We start from the raw sequence: 23,701 nt of genomic DNA, 5'->3' as shown, positions 1-23,701 counted from the left end.
AAAAAAAGCTTCTAGTACTTGTGGATGAATTTCACATTACTAATGATTTAAAATTATAAGTGACTAAATTAACCTAGGAATCAAAATACTCCATTTGGAGTGAGCTTAAAAATTATCTTTCCAAATCTCATTCTCCACTCTTCTTCTTTAGTACAACTACTTGAAAAATGAAATCAATTCAACATTTTCACAAAAAAAAAAAAGAGGAGGAAAAGCCACCTAAAAAAATAAACTTGTGATTCATACTTGAGATTTTATTTCTTAAATCTAATAGGAAATCCTCCTTTTATCTCAACAAAAAAAAAAAAAAAAAGGTAAATAACAAGCCATTGGTGTCCGCCTAAAAGATATTAAAATAATAATCCATGATAAACTCTTGCTAATGAAAAAAGAGTTGGAGTGTGAATTAGTTTTGGAATTTAATAAACTGAAACTGTAAATTGCTACAAGTGGGAGGTCGGGGTCCCCAAAAAATAGTAATAAAGAGGGGAAAACAAAAGAAAAATACATATATAAGAACACATTGTAATTGAACTTAATAACACACACTAAACCAAATTATATTCGGACATACTTAAGCATATAGAAAAGTTGTAATTGAGAGGGACATAGAAAGATCTCATAGAGGATCATTCGGCAATTGGCAGACTATCCTCCTCCTTAAAGTTGTAAGTAGCTCCTTCAAGGACCCATGACCCAAACAAAAAAACCCTCTTCTTCAATCCTCATATATAGAACAAAAAGTGTAATTTAGCCTTGACTTGTAACACTCTCAATGCAAAGTAAACTGTCTCCCAAATTATTTCCCTTTCCTATGTTACATTTCACTTTAGAGAATTTTTTTTTTTTTCAATCAATTTTGGTCTAAGAACAAAAAAAGAAAAAGAAATAAGAAATGGACACGTACCCAATTAATTGGTCACCTTCTTGCTCTTCAACTTAATCCCCATGAATCCAAAAGCGCCACCCCACGCATGCGTAAAATGAACTTTTTTTTTTCTTCCTAATTCTTTTATTCTTCGAAAGAGTGAGTTGATGAACGGTAGAGATCATATGGAGCCCAAAGATGATCCACAGTGCAGGGCTTCCTTGAATCTAACCTCAACCATGGCTTCCCTTTCCCACTCCAATGAAGCAAACTAATAGGCCCAGGATGCAAACTCCTACATTTTCCTTCAAGATTGTCTCCACCAAGTCCATGTTGATTCCACCTATGGTCCACCCCAGTAATATCGCCACCCAAAACCAACAAAAATGGTGGCAAAGAACCCAAGTGGTAAATCCTCTTTTGCTTTTGCACTCCCATCCACTCCTCCATTTTCGATGTATAATCTCCTTGCCTCCATTTATCCACGTCCACAACCATAACCCCTGTGTTAAAATAACAAGGCTTTCTACCATCAAATATACTGGACATTGAAGGGTCAGACCAAAACAAGTCCGTGAAATAGGTAGTGAAATTTGCATGGCAATATTCTGGTGCAGCCAAAACCTTGTTCTCCAAATCCACCTCCCATAGCTTCTTGATGTCATCCACAACTACAAGATCAGAATCTAAATATACAACACGTTTTACTTCGGCTGGAATAATGTCTGCAAGGTATATGCGTGCATAGTTTAAAGGTTGGTCTAGTGCTTGACGTATTGATTTTGATATTTTCCCACGTACCTTTTTGGAGTTAAAGCGATAAACTTTGAAGTTAAGGTAAGGGAAGGTGGATTTGATGCTTGAGGATACGTCAGGCTCATGCCTTGACCACAAAAAGTGAAACTCAACGTTTTCTGGGCATGTTGAATGTTGCAAAATGGACAACACAGCTGCCATGGTACCCCTAAGGTAGTTTGAATCCAATGTCATGGCAATGTGAATTTTGCCATCAGAGGCACATGTTTCTCCGTTCCGAAAGGCAGGGGCCTCACGGAAGATGGGGACATCCGGGGACGGCTTCCGGATGACCCCGAGGCGGATACCGGTGGCAGTGGTGGCGGTGGAATGGAGATCAGGGAGGAGGAGAAGGAAGAGGAGAGACAGGAGGCCTATAAGGAGTGATGATAATGGTTGTGGGAAAGTGGGGCTCCAAAAGGCCTCCATAATTGACTTTGATGCTAAAAACTAAGGCGATTGGGATATAATTAGCGAATTAGCAAAGGAGATAGAAAAGTGGTGGTGGTGGTGGCAGTAGTGGTAGTTGTGGTGGTGGTGGCAGCCATTGTTAGGCTGGATTTGGAGAAGGTTTAGGAAGAGGTTAGAAATGGTTTGCTTTGAATTTTTTGAGAAAAACTAGGGAAGGAATGAGGTTGGTGGGATTGTGAGGGAGAGAAGAATCTTCGGAATGAATTTTTTTTTTTTTTTCGGGTGTAATAAGGGAGTCCATGTTCCAAAGTCATAGGCACTTATTAATTACCCTTTTTTTTTTTTTTTTTGGTTGAAAAATACTAAAATTAAATTACTATTTTTATGTGAATTTCAATTAATATTAATTGTACTACAAAATGGATTTAACTGGTGTCAGATTCATAGCATAATGAATAAAATTTTTAATTATATATATATATTTTTTGTGTCTTAGAATATGATACATCAGATTATTAGAATTAAATTTACTTATGCTTTAATTAATAGGAAATTACGTTTAAATTTTATTTTTATGGCTTATTAGAAAAAATATATTTGTGATTTTTTTTCTTACTATAATCATGTTTTTATATGCATGCTTTACGTATTTTTTTGCATCCTTAAAAAGCGGGGGGAAAAACCTCAAATATTTTGGGTTTTATTTGTTTATTTAGCCATAAAATTAGTCAAAATTTTCAAGTAAGGTATTATTTTTGCTTCCAATTAATTAAAGATTTCCAGCAAAGATTTTTGTCAAAAAATTATAACACTTTCCACAGTTTGATTGTATTTGCCAATATAGCAATAGCTATAAATGGCAATTCCTGTATCGCCTTATTAGGCGCAAGTAAGATTCGTAAGCAAATCAAGTTAAGTAGGAAATCAGAAATATTTTCAAGGAAAGAAAGTAATTAATTTTTTTTTTTTTTTAAAGAGAGTTTCAACCTATGACATCTACTCCTGAAGATAAATCTTTATCATCAGACCAAGACACCAATCAAATTTTAGTGTAAGCGGGGATTGAAAATTTTTTACCAGTTGAGCTAGCTGGAACCCACATTAGAAATAATTCATTTTAACAAAAAGAAATAATCATAATCAAATTGTAATAATTCTTTCCATATATGTATGCGACACATTCACCCCTTTTCTTTTTATGCAATTTATATGGTTCCAAATATGGATTAAGTTAAAAGTAAACCCCAATAAATAGAGAAATTTTACGTATGTCTAATATTTATACAACAAATTCTAAGTGGTAGTCTTCTAAAAAAAAAAAACTAAATGACAGATTATTACTAGTTGTTACTATAGGCAAAAAAAGTAATTCCAGTAGTAGGTTCCAATTAGAACCATAATAATTTACTACTTAAAATGTTACTACCTAATATTTATTATAAAAGTGTTGTGAAAATTTTGTAAATGAAGTCATTCTCCAATAAAAATGAAAGTCTCCTTTTTTAAAAAAAATTAGTCAATAATTTTTTTTTTCAAGAGTCTACAACTTGCTAATTAGTACATCTGTACATGGGATAAAACCATCTAGATGTTAGGCTGTGGCCATGCTGCTTTGTATCCAGTACAGATGTGCCCATGCTTCCTTGTATGCAATGAATCCACCATATTAATGACACCTTGCCTTAGAGACATGGAATAACCATCTAGATGTTGATGTTAGGCTACTTGGAGCATAGTTTTGCGGGCCAAAATGGCCTTTTTGCTAAAACTTTCTTGTAAAATACCTCATATTTGAAACTATTTAAAAATATGCTCCTGTTTTAAAGGCAATCAAGCTTTAAAAAATATATATATATGCATGGAACTCAAGTTCCATGCAAGATTTTTCAAAAAACTCGATTTTTGACAAATCGAGTTTTCCATTGAAACCCAATTTTCTAAAAATCGAGTTTCAAAATAAGGACACATCCCTAAATAGTTTCAAACAGGAGCATTTTGTTGAAAAATTTTGGCGAAAGGAGTATTTTGCCATTTTGACCTAATTTTGTGTTTGTTTGGTTTGTAGTTTGTACCCAATTTAACTTAGGAGCATTACGGTTTTAAATGATTTATGAGAGAATGATATTTGTTCACAAATGAGAATTTTTAAATGATTTATGAGAGAATGATATATGTTCACAAATGAGAATAAATTGAGTTGCGTGATAAAGTGGGTGAAATACATTGAGTCATTTCCATTTATCTTGCTTGCACAATAGAAAGAGGCAAGAGCCACTAGTTTCCCTCCATCAAACCAAATTTGCCATGGTTATGTTTTGATTTACTAATTTAAATTCGAAGTAAGAATTTCATTTGACTTAATTCGGCTTTGAATGTAATATTTAATGTTGTTGATTTTTATAAGTCCTATATTTACCCCTTTCTTTTCTAAGTTACAGTATTAAGCATAAACAAATGATATTATTCTTGTGTATAGGAGTAGATACCCTATTTCATTCCTCAATTATGATACATACATTTTTATGCACGCATCCCCCAATAATGAACTAATTTAAAAATGTATTGGAAGCTAGAAGGAAAAATACAAAAAATAAAAAATAACGGCTAGCAAAAAAGTTGGTGTTACAAAATTCATCCTGTGTTGCTTTTATGTTGGTCAAAATCCCATGCCTATAAATAAAAACATAAACAATGATCCAAAATGACAAAAACTTTTATGTAGTGATCCCCTGACTGAATTACAACATAATAATCCAACAATTATTAACTGATTATTTCTAATAACACATGGACATAAATGTTTCAACAGCTATCAAGATCATGTTGACCATTGTAAACTGCAAAAAGTACCAATGAAGATCAACTTTCTTTTAATTTACTCAAATTTCATACCATTGACAATCTCTCTTGTTATGCCTAGAGCAAACATTTCATCAAGTGCGGAATATAAATGTAATAACCACATGGCATGTATCCAAATCCAAGGGATAACAGCAAGGTCTTCCTTTCCACTCTGCAAACGAACAGACTAAAATGCTGAAGAATCAAGTAGTGTCAACTTAGCTCAGTACTTTTGAAACTACACCTGCACCAACCGTTCTACCTCCCTCCCTCAAAGCAAATCTTTGTCCTGTTTGATTGAAAACAAGAAATACATTAAGGAGTTCTTATTTACAATTATTTCTGACTCAACATGTAGGTCATGATGCGGGCACATATCTGCAACATGTTGGGTGCACTCCCCAACATCTATGCCACAAGTATTATGAAAGACGAAAGAAAATACAAAATATCAGGAGAAATAAATTTTGAAATGACAATTTTCAGAAAATACACAATCCCCCACGTCAAACTAAGCACAAAATGCAGAAACACAGTCAAGTAAAATACTTATAGCTTTATACTACTGAGAACATCCATTTCCACGTATAAATAAATGCATGTATTCCCATCATAATACACAAATTCACACGGATAGAACAGAGACAATAACAGAAAGTTCAACAATTGCACAGTTGCACCATAAGTTGTTTCTTTTTTCATGTCAGGTAAATCTTAAAGAAATAAATTAGCTATTTAATTCTTTTATATATATTATTTAATTAAAAGGCTGTCACATAATTGGCAAGAAAAATCCTTTTTCTGTTTTATGTATTTGTTTCAGTTTCAAATCCTAAATAGCTATAAACAAATGAGACAACAAGATAAATCATATCTACTCTTTGCATGAAAGTAATATGACGTAAAGACAACCTATATGGATAGCCCTTATATATGATGAAATTTCTAACATGTAAAAAAGGGAGTGCTTACTAATGGAAAGAAATGACAGAAATGCATCACTTAATGACCAGAATTAATGTAATGTAGAAGCAAGCAAACCAATGTGAGTTCAAAAACTTAATGGTGCCTGCCTAATTCACATATACTCCAGTAGGCACACAAGAACAAATTATAATGCCATGAAAAATTAAGCTTCCTCAGATATCTCACAGTGATATACACAACAAATATCAGAGCACAACACTCGGGTAGAAAAAAATTATGGTTCTTCTGTTTTATGGCCTAAGAGATCAACATACAAATCCTTTAATTTAATTATTCTAAAACGGAATCAAACTAGACATACCTGATTCAAGCGGAACAGGTGAAATCAGCTCAAAAACTGCAGTCACATTGTCCCCAGGCATAACCATCTTAACATTTTCTGGCAATTCTACTTTTCCAGTTATATCTGCAGTCCTCATATAAAACTGAGGCCTGTAATTTGAAAAGAAGGCAGTATGGCGTCCACCTTCATCCTTTGTAAGTACGTATATCTCAGCCTCAAATTTCGTGGATGTCTTAATAGAACCTGGCTTGGCAATTACCTATACAATAATATGGCAAGATGGTAAAGCAATTCTTACAAAATGCATCTTCACCATTTAATGCCATTGCTCAGTGTGATTTCATAATTCAAATTCAACTAGCACAAGTCGGATTTGTCACAGGCACCATTGATCAAATCTTGTCTGATGAAGCACATAATTACTGCTATTTAGAAGTGTCTGAGCAAGTGCACTAAGAGTAATCTGTATAGAACTATAGATGCAGCATAAATTTGAGGCAGAAAGTAATTAAACTAAGTTTCACACAATAAATTGGAAATTTTTTCCAAAATCAGTAAAAGAGTTCGTTTTTCAGGTCAAAATAACAAATTATTTAAGCAACATATGAATTCTACATTATGCTACAGGGTCCATCAATCAAAGTTTTCTAGCGCTTGATATGTTCTACTTACTTGACCACGTTGGATTTCTTCACGTTTTAGACCACGAAGAAGAAGACCTACATTGTCACCGGCCTAATAACATTTACAAACTCATCAGTACTTTAATATCAGCTGTGCAAGAGCCATTCTAGCTGAAAGTGTTATCAATCACTTACTTGCCCATTGTCCAATATTTTTTTAAACATTTCAACACCAGTGACCGTAGTTTTCAATGGACCTCCCTGCATTGAAAAGGATTGAAAAAAAAACACAATATTCAAACCAGATTTTCCAAATATGGATTGACTGCAAAGATCTGAAGAGGACCTTCTACTAAATGTCAGATCCAATCTAAGCTTAAAGGAGACACAGGCACACAGCCTATCAGTAATGACAGACTAATTAATTTATTATAAGGGAATGCCCAAGGATATTTCACAGAAATAAGAAAAAGAATACACTTGAGCTCACCTGCCTTAACCCCAAAACCTCAACTTCCTCACCAACTTTGATAGTTCCCTGTTCAACACGACCAGTGGCAACAGTTCCACGACCCTTAAACAAACAACAACACCGTCAAGAGTTTACAGGGAGCAGATAATTTCTACAAAAGAAAAAAAGCATGCAATACGCTTTCACAAAGAAATGCTAGCAATTGCTGATGAATGGATATTTTCTTTACCTGAATTGAGAATACATCTTCAATAGGCATAAGGAAAGGCTTATCAAGCTGGCGTACTGGGTCAGGAATGTATTCGTCCACAGCATCCATTAATTTTAAGATAGCCTTTTTGCCTATCTCTTCATTTGTACCATTTAAAGCAGCCAAAGCTGAACCCCGAACGATAGGAATCTCATCCCCAGGAAACTTGTAGAAGCTGAGAAGCTCTGCCAAATGCATAAGCTAATGTAAAATACTTGTACAGTCAAACTAACTAAAGTGATTATATATGTATGTGTGTGCGCGCGCATGTACAGTGTGTGAAACAAAAATCTTAAAAAGACACCCTACCACGGAGCTCCATTTCCACAATCTCCAACAACTCAGGATCATCAATGGCATCAACTTTATTTAGAAAACACACAAGTGATGGCACACCAACCTGTAGAAATACATTAAAAATCCTCATACAGTTCACTTCAAAAGCATAGATAAGATTTACAAGCCACTCTTAGCAGGGCACCCACCTGGCGTGCAAGCAGAATATGCTCCTTGGTCTGTGGCATGGGTCCATCGGGGGCAGATACAACAAGAATACCCCCATCCATTTGTGCAGCACCAGTAATCATGTTCTACAAATCATGAATAGGTGCATGAGGGCATACAAAAGTTTAGATAAAGAGAAATGAAAAAAATTACAAACTTCATAAATAAATTAACTTGAAGATATCATTTTTAAGTAACAGAATTTGGTTTATTAGGTAAAGTAAGATGATTTTTTTTAAGGACAGTTGACGTTCAAAGTGAAAACCTTCAAAGAGATGCAAGTCAACAAAAGTGGGGTCAAATTACAAGCCAATCTAAGTATTTTTTCACCTAATTGTTGCATGGATTTGAAAACCAACATGTGATTATTTACGTAGTCATAAAGGTGCATTAATATGTCCAAAATCGAAAACTCATACAAGTTCATGAAACAAGACCAAATCTATAAAGATTCAGATAAAATGCATAAAAGTGTAGTCTGTTAATGGAGGGTTAATGTTTCTAACAACCTGGTGTGAACACCACATGATAGCACATCTGTGGAGATTATCTTTATCATTTATGTTATCTTTATTTGAGTTTATCTTTAGTATTGGATTAGTATTTGAGATTGTTTAGGATTTGTTTAAGAGTATTTATCTTTATCATTAAGATTCCTGGAAGCTGTATATAAAGCTCTAGATGGTTTCTTTTGTATTTTTTTTACAGACTATTATTATTATTATTGAGATTATTTGCAGAGATTTCATTGATTTGTTTGGTGGTGATTCCAAACACCTTAGGTGGGAAGCCTAAGGTTCTACGGTAGGACTAATCTAGGTGGGAAGCCTAGGTTGTCCTGCATCACAACCGCTTCTATTGGTTGGTCCTAGCATGGTAATGCTACAAAATTTTCAAATGGATTAAAATACTTCTTCATAAAACCAAAAGGGTTGTACAGCTTACCTTAACATAATCTGCATGTCCTGGACAGTCTACATGTGCATAGTGTCTCTTAGCAGTTTCATACTCCACATGTGCCTGCAAAATCAGATTAATCTTGAGGTAAGCAGATGTTATTTTGAGAAGATGAATTTGGTAAAAGAAGCAAAATGGGATGGCACAGCTGCAGCAAAAAGAGTAAGCACAAATGAAACAAAAAAGAAGAAGTATTCCAACCGTTGCAATTGTAATTCCTCTCTTTTTCTCTTCTGGGGCCTTGTCAATTTCATCAAAGGCAATAGCCTTAGCTTTTCCTTCTTCCGCTAGCACCTAGAGAAACATCACATGAAACATTTCGTATTTCATACTAAATTATTCATTATTTTAGTCCAGCTTTCAGTTAAGAAACCAGATTAAAACTGGGAAAATAATAAAATCCACATTCGAAAGCAACCAAATTAAAAAACAACCAGACCTTTGTAATAGCTGCAGTCAGAGTAGTCTTCCCATGATCAACATGGCCAATAGTTCCCACGTTCACGTGAGGCTTCCTGCCAGCAAAATAATATCAAACAAATAAGAATCCAAAACAAAACCCCCACTAACAATGGCTTGACAACACAAGAATCCACACTATGAATGCACATGCAACAACATTGCCTGTTGTAAATTGTCAAATTGTATATATTTAGTTAAAAATATCAGATTATAAGTTATTTTCCTAATTCTAAAGGTCCCAACCTCCTTTTCCTGCTAGGATTGGAAAACCCTACACATTACATGAGACCTTGTCTTTTTGAAATAGTATAAAAAGAAGTGCTTCAAATCATTTCTATTTGACTCGGACCTAGTCTAAAACAGTGTATGCCGAACAAATAAAAATTTGGAAGGTGTAAATTCTACAACTGTAGATCCATGGGACTTATAATTTGGGTAAGCTATTTTTGGGTCAATCTATTAGGAATAGGGATATATATTTAATGGAAACTTGCAGAGTGTTTTGATTCAAAGATAGGTTAAAAAAAAGAGAACCCAATATACATATTTGAATGCATGGTTTTCAAGCCTAAGACACTATAACCAAAAACATGTAAAAGTAATTACAGTGATAAAATAACTCTCTCAATTTCTTCTATGCAAATCTAAAGCAGAAACACCAAAAACCACCATTTTGTGTGTTAGAATAATGGTTCAATTGTTATTTACCATATACCAAACATTTAAGCTTTTAGAACAACTGCTAATTTATTATTGCGAACACTGTTCACCTCCCATTTTTAAAATTTAAATTTACCGAGGCGTTGCCTAAGCCTAGGCAAGCAAGGCAACTGCCTTAAGCCATGAAAAAGGCACTAAGTCAAGAGCCATAGGTTTATATATATATATATATATATAGAAGCTTGTTGTAAAACCTATTATTAGATTATTAATTTACATAAGCTTGTTACAGAACCCATTTTTTGATTAATTAATTTACAGAAATATGTCAAACTTATTGTTAGATTAATTAAATTATAGAAGATAGTTGTAAAACCTATTGTTAGAATAATTAAGAGCCTAAACCATGTTAAGGCTACTTTGAAATCAATTAATAGACCTAATTTCTTCATGTAACACATTTTACAAACACTTGATTATAACATTTCAATACATTAGGTACGTATGATTTAAGTTCTATATGTATCATAACTGTATTTAGAATTTGGTGCCTTGCTTTAATCGGGCTAGCACCTTTTTGTCACCTCACTCCTCAGAGCCTCAAGCAATACAAGGCCTTGGAGCATTAAGGTGGCCTTTTGCTTTTGACTACCTTGGGTGAGCCCCCCAATTGTCAAGGGGGAATTTAGACCCAAACATGAGCAAGAGTATTATAATAATGATGAAAATTCACTAGTTCCTAACCACTTCAATTTTTAGGGTAACTATTAGTTTATCATTGTGTTTCCAGAAAATGGGTGTCAGTTCATTATTTGATAAAATAAAGAAACAACGATTTCATTTTTCTTTTAGAACACTACTGCCACCAAAACCCTACATTAACTGCTTTCAAAAAGGACCAAAAAAAGGAAATCTTTTCATCATAACACTAAATATGAAAATATGCCCTAAGCATTCACCTACTAAATAAAACACTTTGCTGGTCACCATTTCCAAAACAATTATACACCTAAAGTATTGTTCCAACTTTCCAATGCTACTATTTTCTTTTAAACCACAACTTTGCAACGCTACTATTAGATCTTTATCGCATCAATTCAAATGCAGAAACAAACGTATACACCCATACATCACCAACGTTGTCACCATAACCATCAGCAACAATCAACAACAAAGCCTTAGTCCCTACGCCACTTCATTAATTGATGTGTCATTCTTTACTACTTCTACTAACGTATAAGTACATACACACATACATAACTGCTTTCGAGAAACTATTAAAGCTTAAAGGGAACTTCGTTTATACCACCAAAAATATGCCCTCAAAATCTCAAAGTCATAACTTTACTAATCAATTTAACACACAAAGCCATCGAAAGCTCAAAGTCAAAACTACATTGAATTACTAAAATCCCATTTCGCTAATCAATGGATGGGGAACTTACGTTCGGGTGAAGGTGGCCATGGATCTCCAAAACGAAGAGTGGCCGGAAACTCTGTCATTTCCGGAGATCGAATCGGAGAGAGAAAGTACAGGCCCTCTACAGCGGGAGTAGTAGATTTGGGAGGAGTAAGGAGGGAGGAGGAAGAGGCGCTTGGAACTAGGGTTTCTGAGAGCCACCGAAGCCATTTTTGAAAGAGAATCGAAGAAAAATCACAAAAGCCCTAGACCTAGTAACTTGGTCAGAAAATGATGAGCTTCATAAGAACTGTGTGTGTGTGTGTGTGTGAGAGAGAGAGAGAGAGAGAGAGAGAGAGGCGTAAGGGTTTAAGGGTTGTCTTTGATGATGGGTTTCGAGGGTTTTAGATTTGGCGGTATTTGGGTCCGGTTTTTGTTGCTGCCCCGGGCCCATTAGAGCCCAGCCCATTATTTTCTTAGCAACTTCGACAAAAATAAATAAAAGATTGGGGGATTTTTTTTAAAAATTTTTTCCCACTGTTGGAAACATCAAAAATCAAAATGGGTTAATTGAGAAGGTTTTTAGTGAAGAATTTTTATTTTATTTTATGTAATCCTATAATTTGATTGTTTGGATTTATATTTTGTTGTAGCCAACCCGTCAAAGTCCAACCTATTATCAATTGAGGTGTAAAACTCTCGTTGAAAAATTTATTTTAAACCCAATAATTTAAAGATGTAACAAATGAAACTGTGAGGTTTTAAGAAATAAAAAATTAATAAAATGTTTGGAAGGAGGTAGGAATAAAAGAGTTTTTTTTTATATAATAAGAGATAAATAAAGGGTAGAAAAGGAAAAAGAATAGGTGAGAAGAACAACGTGACATAATCATATAAATTGAGAATTATAACATTATTTCACTAATTTCAAATATATATATATATATATATATATTTTGATATTATAATGGCAAAATTCATTTAAATTTTATAAAATTATTAACATAGTTACTTTACATGAAACTTTATTATCAGAATTTATTAAATTATTATAATACTATTTTGATTAAAATAAAGTATCAAAAACTTCAAGAAACTATGTTATATACCTTATAATATACGTTTCTTTTTTTTTCTTTTTTTTTTCTTATAGTCTACTCTAGTTTAAACAGCACATTAGATTTGTGTCGTGTAGCTTTATCCAATCATCTGACCTGAAACAAGATACCAAACAAAAGAAAAGTTCAACTTGCAAGACACCCAGTTCTTACCAAACTTAGAAGAGATTTATCTTCACGTTCCAGCCACATATAAAGGAACATAAATTTATAGATTGTTTTAACCATAGACCCCATCCAGCTTTCTTCAATTGTTATGGCTCTTAAAGCCTATATTTTTCACATACTAGCCTTAACTTTCTTACTCTTGCCTATTTTTAGCTCTGCCAACTTCAGTATCCCAGCAATTTTCAACTTTGGTGACTCAAATTCAGACACTGGTGGCTTGGCTGCAGGAATTGCTTTCCCGATTGGACAACCTAATGGACAAACATACTTCCTTAAGCCATCTGGGCGGTTCTGCGATGGTCGTTTGATCATTGATTTTCTAGGTAATGTATCTTTAACAACTTCCGGTTCTTGCATAGGAGCATGTTGAAACAAGCAAATAGATTTTGGTTGCACAAAAACAATGCATGGAATTTGAGTTGTTACTTCAAAATACAAATGACCACACGTGTACGTGCACACACATACATGCTAAACATGCTAAAGAACATTACTACTATGAGTTTATCAGTTAGAAATATTTTTATTATATATAAATATATGAAACGCCTCAAAGCTTCAGACTTTAATTATGTGAAGACAAAGTAGAATGAGGCTGTGTTTACACTTAAATTCTTGGTTTTGAGCTTATAAGTATGTAGGTTCCTTATGCATATTTATATGCTGCAGTGAATGCGTTGGACCTTTCATTTCTCAATCCATACTTGGATTCAATTGGTACACCAAATTTCCAGAATGGGTGTAACTTTGCAACTGGAGGATCTACTATACTTCCAGCCAATGCAGCATCAACAAGCCCTTTCTCCTTTGGAATTCAGGTAGCTCAATTTGTCAGATTCAAGACTCGAGTCCTAGAATTACTAGTAAAAGGTATTAGTACTATAACTGTAACAACACCCAAGTTTAAGGTTAATGACAGTGCTAAGTAAAAGGTTGCTTTCAGAGAGCTAGAATGTAATTTTCTTGTGTTTGTCACAGATAAGAAACGTCAAGAATTTATTCCTTCACAAGAATCTTTTAGGCAGGCCCTTTACATGTTTGATGTAGGCCAGAATGATCTGGATGGAGCATTTTATTCAAAATCAGAAGATCAAGTACTTGCTTTGATTCCCATTATTTTAACAGAATTTGAGGCTGGAGTTAAGGTTATATCATCTATTTTGCCTAACCTAACAAATTAATCCAGTTGATTTTAGTAGAACCATCAAGTATCTCTTTCCTTACCTTTTCTTGCATTTTCAGAAATTATATAATGACGGTGCAAGGAATTTTTGGATTCACAACACTGGTCCCCTTGGATGCTTACCTAGAATAATTGCACAATTTGGAAAAGACTCATCAAAACTTGACCAGTTTGGATGTGTGACCTCACACAACAATGCTGCTAATCAATTCAACATGCAACTTCATGACCTTTGTACAAAATTTCGGGTGCTCCCTGGAGCTAATGTCACATATGTTGACATTTTCTCAATAAAATTAAACCTCATCTCAAATTATTCTCTATATGGTAAGTTGTCATTACCAATCTTGAAATTTGTACTTTTCACTTTGTTTTATTGCATTTTCTACATTTATCTGTTTATCTAATTAGTTGGATTGTCTGAAAACTATTTGGCTTTCAGGATTTAAACAACCTTTAGCAGCTTGCTGTGGCTATGGTGGGTTGCCATTGAATTTTGACAACCGAATTGCTTGTGGCCAAACCAAGATTCTAAATGGGAGCTCGGTGACAGCAATACCATGCAATAATACTGCCGAGTACGTGAATTGGGATGGAAACCATTATACAGAAGCTGCAAATGAATATATTTCATCACGTGTATTAACAGGAAATTACTCAGACCCACCTTTCTTAGTGAATGCACAATATCTTATAGAATCAAAACTATTTGACCCAAAAACAATGTAAGAATGTAAGATTGTAGTAGTTTCCTCCCTCAAAAAAAGAAAAACAAGATTATCGTAGTTTCCAAGACTTCATATGATGAGTCTAAATTCCAATACCAATTGAATTTCTTATGGAGTTGGAGTTTGTGCATCAACTTAACGTTTGTCCAATTCCATTAACAGAAGCTCTCGCTCTCTCTTAATTCGGCCTACATAAAAACAAATTTGCTCTCAATTTTCTCTCACCTAGCTACATTTTGATCAATTTGCAGTCAGGGCAATTCGGACCCACTATTAAGGGAGAGTTTGGACTCAAATATGAGCGAAAGTATTAGAATAAATAGTGTATAACCTCATGCATATACACAAGTACATTTAAAAATAATCACAATTACACACATATATGAATTCAAATTTTACTTACGTTAGAGTAACAATTTAGTGATTTACACTTTTTTTAAGCCATAAATTTCTAAAATATGTAATGAGATTTGGACTTTTCAGTTTTTGCACTTGATTATTCACTTAATACATATATTAAAAAATTAGATAGAACACGTGAGGCAAAATTGAACTTCAATCTTAATCCAATTTAGAATTTAATTAGACTTTCTCTAAATTTTGGCTTTAATTATATTTATATATATATATATATATATATATATATGTGGGGTCATGGATTTTGGGATTTGGCCGAGAGCATGTGGTTTTGGCCGCGAGCATGTGGGTTTGGCCGAGAAGCATGGGTGGTCCTAGTCCGAGGAGTACTATCTCCTCGGACAAAGCTAAAAATGTAAATCTAGTATAAATCCTAATGATCAAGGATGACCTTGAGAAGTTAATGATAGCGAGTATCATGAACGTACAAGAGGATAAGGACTCAAAAATATCTAAGGAAAGCTGCTATCACCGCATTAATGAGGAAGTGACCTCTCGAACAGTATTATGGCGGCACTTACGGTACCACCCCGAGAAGACTTTTAGAGGGGGATGATGGGACAAATATCGGCATAAACCATCAATTGTCCACATGTTGTCCACATGTAGGGTAAGGATGAAGGGGAGATGTAATATAAATAAGGGTAGAGATCCCGAGGAGAGACGGGACGGAAAAAGGAGAAGAGAAAGCACCGTAGCAACCTCAACAACTCCTGTAACCGTGGTCATCCAATATATGCTAGAACGGAGAGCTCACTCGGATTGTGCGAGGACAAACTTTCTTGCACAAACCGGGTACAATTCATATTGGCTCATCATCCAAAACCATACTAATTGCTATCCACGCACTAAAGCCTAGCTCTTTGACCCATTTCTCTACAAATTTATTGTCTTTGGGTTCATGGTGCCAAGATCCCTTACATTTTGGGCTTGGTCCGAAAATTGTGTCCCCACAATCGGCGCCGTACGTAAGGGAGAGCTTGTGTAATAGTGAGTGCAACGGTTAAATATGGTGGGCTCGGGCCCCCGTCAAGTAAAAGTCATTGGGGAAAGCCATTATGGTGGCCGGTTACTATGTGAGCAAGTCACTACGTAGGGCACACACGATTGTTGTCCTAACTTAGCTTTCCGCTCGTGTCTATACGACAAAGTGTGGATTATATGGGGAGGATGGCTAAATGGGGCACAGCTTCGGGGGCTTTTGACATCAAGTACATGCCTCGTACCTCCGTCGGGGGCCGAGTCCTCGCGAATTTGGTGGCCGAGTTCGCCGAACCTCCATTAGAGGAAGTGGCAGCAACATATGAGCAATTCAATGGGGCTTTGCGACGGGCTAGTCCTTGAAGGTATATATATTGATATCTTCTAAATCTATTGAAGTGGTTAAACGAGAACCTTAGCTATGCCGGGTCCTCGGACCTCCCGCTTTGGGGAAATTAACACACACTTTGGCATCTTTTGAAGTGGTTAAACAGAACCTTAGCTATGCGGGTCCTCGGACCTCACCGCTTTGGGAAATTAACACACATGGCATCTTTTGAAGTGGTTAAACGAACCTTAGCTATGCGGGTCCTCGGACCTCTTTGCTTTGGGGAAATTAACACACATTGGCATCTTTTGAAGTGGTTAAGCAGAACCTTAGCTATGCGGGTCCTCGGACCTCCCGCTTTGGGGAAATTAACACACACCGACATCTTTTGAAGTGGTTAAACGGAACCTTAGCTATGCCCTGGTCCTCGGACCTCTTGCTTTGGGGAAATTAACACACCTTTGGCATCTTTTGAAGTGGTTAAACAAAACCTTAGCTATGCGGGTCCTCGGACCTCCTTGCTTTGGAGAAAGTTAACACTTCATGACATTCTCTCTTCAAAGTGTTTAAACTATAACTCGATCATGCCTCGGTCCTCGGACCAGATGATGTGAGAAAGTTAACACTTCATGACATTCTCTCTTCAAAGTGTTTAAACAATAACTCGATCATGCCTCGGTCCTCGGACCAGATGATGTGAGAAAGTTAACACTTCATGACATTCTCTCTTCAAAGTGTTTAAACTATAACTCAATCATGCCTCGGTCCTCGGACCAGATGATGTGAGAAAGTTAACACTTCATGACATTCTCTCTTCAAAGTGTTTAAACTATAACTCGATCATGCCTCAGTCCTCGGACCGTATGATGAGAGAAAGTTAACACTTCATGACATCTCTCTTCAAGGTATTTAAACTATAAACTTGATCATGTCTCGGTCCTCGGACCACATACTTTGGGAATTATCATTCCACAACATCTATTTGTTTCTCACTAAGTGTCAAGACAGGCCCAGATTATAACCAAATCCTCGGATTGGTAGCTACGAAAGGAGCAATTCACGGTATAAATATGGGGTGCACGAAACGACACTCCCACAGTGTAAATCAAAGGATCAAAGCGGAATCGACTCTTAAGAATTCAAAACCCCACTTTTCTCCTCGGATGCGAGGAGAAAATCGGAGTTTTGAGGGGCTAGTGTGGGGTCATGGATTTTGGGATTTGGCCGAGAGCATGTGGTTTTGGCCGCGAGCATGTGGGTTTGGCCGAGAAGCATGGGTGGTCCTAGTCCGAGGGAGTACTATCTCCTCGGACAAAGCTAAAAATGTAAATCTAGTATAAATCCTAATGATCAAGGATGACCTTCCAAGAAGTTCTAATGATAGCAACGAGTATCATGAACGTACAAGAGGGATAAGGACTCAAAAATATCTAAGTGGAAAGGCTGCTATCACCGCATTAATGAGGAAGTGACCTTACGAACAGTATTATGGCGGCCTTACTGACCACCCCCGGAAGACTTTTAGAGGGGGATGATGGGACAAATATCAGCATAAACCATCAATTGTCCACATGTTGTCCACATGTAGGGTAAGGATGAAGGGGAGATGTAATATAAATAAGGGTAGAGATCCCGAGAGGAGACGGGACGGAAAAAAGGAGAAGAGAAAGCACTGTAGCAACCTCAACAACTCCTGTAACCGTGGTCATCCAATATATGCTAGAACAGAGCTCCTCGGATTGTGCCGAGGACAAACTTTCTTGCACAAACCGGGTACAATTCATATTGGCTCATCATCCAAAACCATACTAATTGCTATCCACGCACTAAAGCCTAGCTCTTTGACCCACTCTCTACAAATTTATTGTACTGGGTTCACTGGGCCAAGATCCCTTACATTTTGGGCTTGGTCTGAAAATTGTGTCCCCACAATATATATATATATATATATATATATATAAATTTAACAATTCCTAACAACTTAATTTTTAGAGAAATTAGTAATTTAATGTTGCTTTCCCAAAAAATGGGTGTAAGTTCATTAATTGATAATACAACAACAACAAACAAAACCTTAGTCTTAAAAATTATTTGATAAATAAATACAAAAATATTTTTTTAAAAAAAATAAATTTATTGTACCACTAAATATGTCCTAAGTACAAACAATCTGGTTGTCATATCAAGGGTCGAATTGTACGATCCTACTCGGCCAAAAAGACTCGGATTGTAGTAGGATCTTGTATTATTCAGGATCCCATGTACGATCGTATGGAATTAGTAGGATTGAACCGATCTTACAATCCCATCGATCCTATTAAAAACCTAAATTTGTTTTGAGTTGTCTTAAAAAAAATAATAAATAAAAAGTCCAATCAACTTAATGGATAAAAACGACCCAATATGCCCTATAATATAAATCAAAAAATCCTTTTCACTTCATCTTTATTTTCATATGGCTTTTGGATTTTATATCATAGCTAGTTGCCATTCACAAACTTATTTTGGATTTTGAACTTGGAACTTATAATTTGGAAAATATCTTCCAAAGGTGTTGATACTTGGTGGCTAATTAAACATTTGGTAAACTTTAATTTTTGGATAAGTTGTGAAAAAGCTTAAATATATTTGTTCCATTATTATAGAGTATAGATGTAGCCACATAGGTTACACAGTAATTCATGGTATAAAAATGGCATCATATTGATGCAAATCTTTTTTTTTAAAGATTGATTCATACTTTAATTATGAAATTATTTAACATAAAAAGTTACTACCAATGTAATTTTTGTTTTTTGTTTCCCAAAAAAATAGGATCTTATATATGATCCAAGATTCACGATCCAAGATTCACAATCCCACTAACCTCCCACAATCCTATGTAAGATCCCTACTTAGACAACCATATCCCACCCATTACCCACCATACCTACCAAGAACTCATCCCCTCGTTTCCACCATCACCACCCAACAGGGGCGTAGCCAGAAATTTTTATTTGGGGTAAAACTTAGGTGCAGTACTTAGGTGTTGTTCCTTAGGTTCCCCTTTTAAGATTCTACCACGTGGATTTTTGGTCATGATATAAAAGTGTATTTTTTAGTTAAGTAGTCACATGGCTGAATTTTAAGAGGGGAATTTAAGGACCATTGCCTAAGGTATTGTGCCTAATTTTGTCATTTCATTTGAGGGGTTGAGTCGTAGATATTGATACAATAATTACAATGCATGAATCTATTAAATACAAAATTACCAAGTTTGATATATCATCATATTCTTAAACATTAATGAAGATACAAAAGCTGCCTATTAAAACTTTCCTCTCTCTCTCTCTCTCTCTCTCTCTCTCTCTCTCTCTCTCTATATATATATATATATATATATATATATATATATATATATATTATAATGTATTATTCCAATACCTAATTTCGAGACTAAAAAAATCATTTTAAAATAAAATGATAATACATTAGCTTTCTTTTTTCCTATAAGAAGAGATGATATACTAACATAGGAGAGAGATAATACATTATCATATAGCAATAGAATGACACTAGTATAGTTGTAGTATAGCCTATAGCCTAGCACAAGCATAGTTGTAGTATAGTTCCTTGCCCCCCAAGGAGCAACATATCTCTACCCTTGCCACCTAATCTCTCACCCCTTACCTACTGTCAACGCCTGGCCTTGATCGGGAGCGAAAAAACTGCCGCCACCATGGGCCTTCGTTCGACCACCCGTCGTGGTAAAGCTCCCATGCGCGTGGGGCCCCATTTGAGGGCCCCTCTCGATGATTAGTGGGTGTGTTTCACACGAAATTTCGGGTGCTCTCTCTCTCTCGGTGGAGGCAAGTAGGTCTACCTTTGGTTTTATGGCAGGAATATGGGCCAAATTTTAAGGGATTACTAAAGATAAGTGGAGTCGCCACCAATCATTGGGTTTTTCTAAGGTGTGATTGGTCACCTGTTTTTAGTTGATTTTATTACGGATCCTATGTTAAGAAAAATGACATTTTTCCTAATCTAATGTAGATGGTAAAAAATCTTGATTCTTAAGTCCGAAAGTTTGGTTACGTGTGGGGAATGTGTTTGGCACCCCACAACGCCTGTGCAAGGACAGTCCTTTGTTTTGACAAAACCTTAATTTTCGAAAATTGGCAGTAAAAACATGATCTTGAAATTGGCTATCGGGGCTTTGCATGCATGGGAGCTTTGAGGTTTGGCTTTTGAATGGGTGTGGTCTCAATCTATGCTTTCCTAAGGCATTCAAGCAAAGTGCCAGATTTCCACGGCAAAAATCTGGGGACAAATCACCTTACTTTCGCTGTGGAAATTAGGCATCGCTTGCCTTAGGTGACACGGACTATGACAATCATACCGAAAGGGGGCAAGGAGGTATATATATACATAATTTATGTACAATGCAAGCACACAGAGCAGGAAAGTAAATGCCTACATCCCTAGAGCATGCCCAAAGATATAGGTGCAAGAAAGTAAACAGGGGTCGCCATGCTCTAGAGATGAGGACGAATAGTACACGACATGATATACCTAATACAACTCATCTAAGAAAGAAAGGGAGGAGGAAGAAAGGGGTTTAAAAGAGTACATAACCAAAGGGAAAAGCTAAACCCTAAACCTACTGAACACAGCCGCTTGGCTTATATCGACATACTCGCATCCGCGCACTTTTTGCTTGCAATTGGGAGACTGTGCCCTAATTCCATTCGTCCTCGCTCCAGGTGTGTACATGCAAAGGCAAAGACAATAAACTAGCAGACACACAATGGAATGGAAAGGGTGCAAAGAGTGTATAAAAGAGGTGTAAAGCATGTAAGTATGATAGACAGGGCAAGCATAGAAACATGGGTGCGAGCAAACAAGCAAGAAGGCAAACAAGCAAGGTAGCAAGCAAACAAGCAAAAAGGCAAACAAGCAAAAAGGCAAACAAAAGATGGTGTCCACGAGTGACAAATGTAGGTTTGGATTAGATGTCCATAACTTCATTGTGTTGAAGCATGGACGACACACTACGAGCAAGACTCATGCATGGACACGTAAGCAAGCATGTATAAATGCACAAACAAGCATGTAAGCATAGCATCGCACGGAGCGAGAAAAGGGGAGAGGTATGCATGAAGCAACTAGCATCATGGCAATGCCTCCCGAATGGTTACATCCAAACTAGGCCTAATGGGCGTCAAATGTAACCACACAACCACAAACCCGCTAAGGGTGTCAAACATGGCAAAGCCTAGATCTAAAAAGGCTAACATGGAAGATAAAACATAAAAGCAAGCAAGCATAAATATGAAAATAGGGTGATCCAAACCCTTTGATGTGGGCCTTGGTGTATGGACAATGACAAATAACATAGGGCCTAGATTGGGTCCTAACCATTAGGCCAAAACACAAGAAAGAAAGATAAAGCGACAAAAAGGCTACAATAGCACATGGCATGACAAACATAGCCTATGTCTAGGCACACAAACATGGGATGGAGTGCACAAGCACACGGAAGACCATGAATCTAAGCATGTAAACACATTGATCTACACATATGAGCATGATAATATGCATGTAGGCATGTGAATGTACACTTAAGCATGTGGATGTAAGCATAAAAGCGCGAAAGAACACAAATCTAAGCATACAAGCATGTGGAAACGTAGATCTAAACATAAAGCATGGAAATAAACACACGAACACATAGATCTAAACAAGGCGTAACAAGCATGTGAGCATATAACCCTAACATCAACATAGAGCCAAAAAAAAGGAACAAAACATGGGAAAACATGACATAAAACCCTAACATATAGATCTAAACAAATAAGCATGTAACAAAAAGGTAGATCTAAGCATAAAACATGGCATAAGACATAACAACTAAGAAATCTAAGCTAGAAACACACATAAAACAAGAAACATGCTAAAGAAAGCAATAAAACATGTTATTCAAGCAAGACAAATGCTAAAAAAGGATTTAGAAGGTTAGGAGTGTGGATGATAGCTAGAGAAGCTACATCCACACCCTTAAACTCCAAATTCAAAGTGTACAACCAAGGAAAGGAAGGTTGGGTATATGAATAATACCTTGTGTTTTTGGTGAAGAGAGAAGAATCAAGAAGCTTTGATGTGTTTTTTAGGTGTTTTTTGTGTGTTTTTGGGTGTTTGGAAGAGAGAAAAACATGTAGAGAAATTGGGCAGAGCACAAAACTTAGAAAAAACGTCATCTTTTTGGTTTGAGGGGTGCCTGGGGCTATTTATAGCCCTGGCACGCCTTTCAAGGACCATCGGCCTCAAAAGGCCTTTAATTGGTTGATCTTGACTCCCCTAGAAATATTTTGACTTCCTGTTTTCGAAAAAGTATGGATCTTGAAAATCTAACGGTCGGATCAAAAGTTATGGCTCTCAAAAGTTTGTGGTGCATTGATAGGTGCGTCATCCCGATTTTCATGATATCTCGGTCGTTCTAACTCCGATTTCGGCCCACAAATAGTCGTTGGAATGAGAATTTGATAATCTTCACAATGGCATTGGTTTCAACCTGTTCTGGTAGTCAGATCAAAATTAGGGTTTTTGAGCCCACCCAAGATCGACATCAAGTCAAACTTGGTCAAACCTAGTCAAAGTTGTTAAAAATCTTTGAGAAGCTCGGGTTTGATGTAAAACTGTGAAAAACTTTGTTTTGTGAGGATTTTGACCTCGTTTGACCTTCGGTCCCCAGGGCTGACTAGGGTCATTTTGGTCATTTTAGCTAAGAAGGACATTTCGAGTAATCAGTGCCAAAATGGGTTACACTACGTCATTCTGGATGTTCTCGCAGCCCCGTAAAGAGAAAATAATATTTTTAGATTTTTTTGTGTTCGACACGCAAATCGAGGGCAAACAAAATACGGTATCAACACCTATCATACTCAACTTCGCTCATTTACACCCGCCCATCTGAGGGGTATAAGTTTACTTTTTGGACCTATAGCCTAGCACTAGTATAGTTGTAGTATAATTCCATTTCAAACATCTATATCTACTAGTAGTTTGAAACCCTATAATAGCGCTTTTTAAAAATTAAAAACTATTGTAATAGGTTGAACTTATACTAGCCGTTTTTTTTTTTTTTTCTAAAAAAAAAAAAAACCCTCCTTTCCACCCTGGCCACCCAAACCCCAAAGCATTACCCATGCCCACCTCATCCCCTTACTTTCACCATGGCCATCTAAACTCCACGCCCACCTCATCCCCTCATTTCCACCACCACAGTTC

At 36.1% G+C, this 23,701-nt stretch overlaps 3 protein-coding genes across 3 annotated transcripts; 1 reads left to right on the top strand and 2 right to left on the bottom strand.

The window, feature by feature from the left end:
* Nucleotides 1-1,012: 1,012 nt before the first annotated feature.
* Nucleotides 1,013-2,092, bottom strand: LOC142613865 (putative galacturonosyltransferase-like 4). Its single transcript, XM_075786380.1, has one exon. The coding sequence runs from the start codon at nt 2,090-2,092 to the stop codon at nt 1,013-1,015; it is 1,080 nt and encodes a 359-aa protein (XP_075642495.1).
* Nucleotides 2,093-4,766: 2,674 nt separating this feature from the next.
* Nucleotides 4,767-11,885, bottom strand: LOC142613339 (elongation factor Tu, mitochondrial). The gene is made up of 12 exons (XM_075785649.1): nt 11,559-11,885; nt 9,431-9,506; nt 9,193-9,285; nt 8,980-9,054; nt 8,016-8,120; nt 7,840-7,930; nt 7,510-7,715; nt 7,299-7,382; nt 7,004-7,069; nt 6,858-6,920; nt 6,204-6,444; nt 4,767-5,204 (listed from the first exon to the last, which is right to left on the bottom strand). The coding sequence occupies exons 1-12, from the start codon at nt 11,741-11,743 to the stop codon at nt 5,134-5,136; spliced, it is 1,356 nt and encodes a 451-aa protein (XP_075641764.1). The 5' UTR covers nt 11,744-11,885; the 3' UTR covers nt 4,767-5,133.
* Nucleotides 11,886-12,868: 983 nt separating this feature from the next.
* Nucleotides 12,869-14,762, top strand: LOC142614305 (GDSL esterase/lipase At1g54790-like). The gene is made up of 5 exons (XM_075786896.1): nt 12,869-13,121; nt 13,468-13,668; nt 13,777-13,943; nt 14,041-14,308; nt 14,424-14,762. Exons 1-5 carry the CDS (start codon nt 12,887-12,889, stop codon nt 14,708-14,710), a joined length of 1,158 nt encoding a protein of 385 aa, XP_075643011.1. The 5' UTR covers nt 12,869-12,886; the 3' UTR covers nt 14,711-14,762.
* The last annotated feature ends 8,939 nt before the right edge of the window (nt 14,763-23,701 follow it).

The sequence above is a fragment of the Castanea sativa genome, chromosome 10 (assembly GCF_040712315.1).
Source record: "Castanea sativa cultivar Marrone di Chiusa Pesio chromosome 10, ASM4071231v1".
Lineage (NCBI taxonomy): Eukaryota > Viridiplantae > Streptophyta > Magnoliopsida > Fagales > Fagaceae > Castanea > Castanea sativa.
This window is presented reverse-complemented; position numbering and strand designations above follow the sequence as displayed.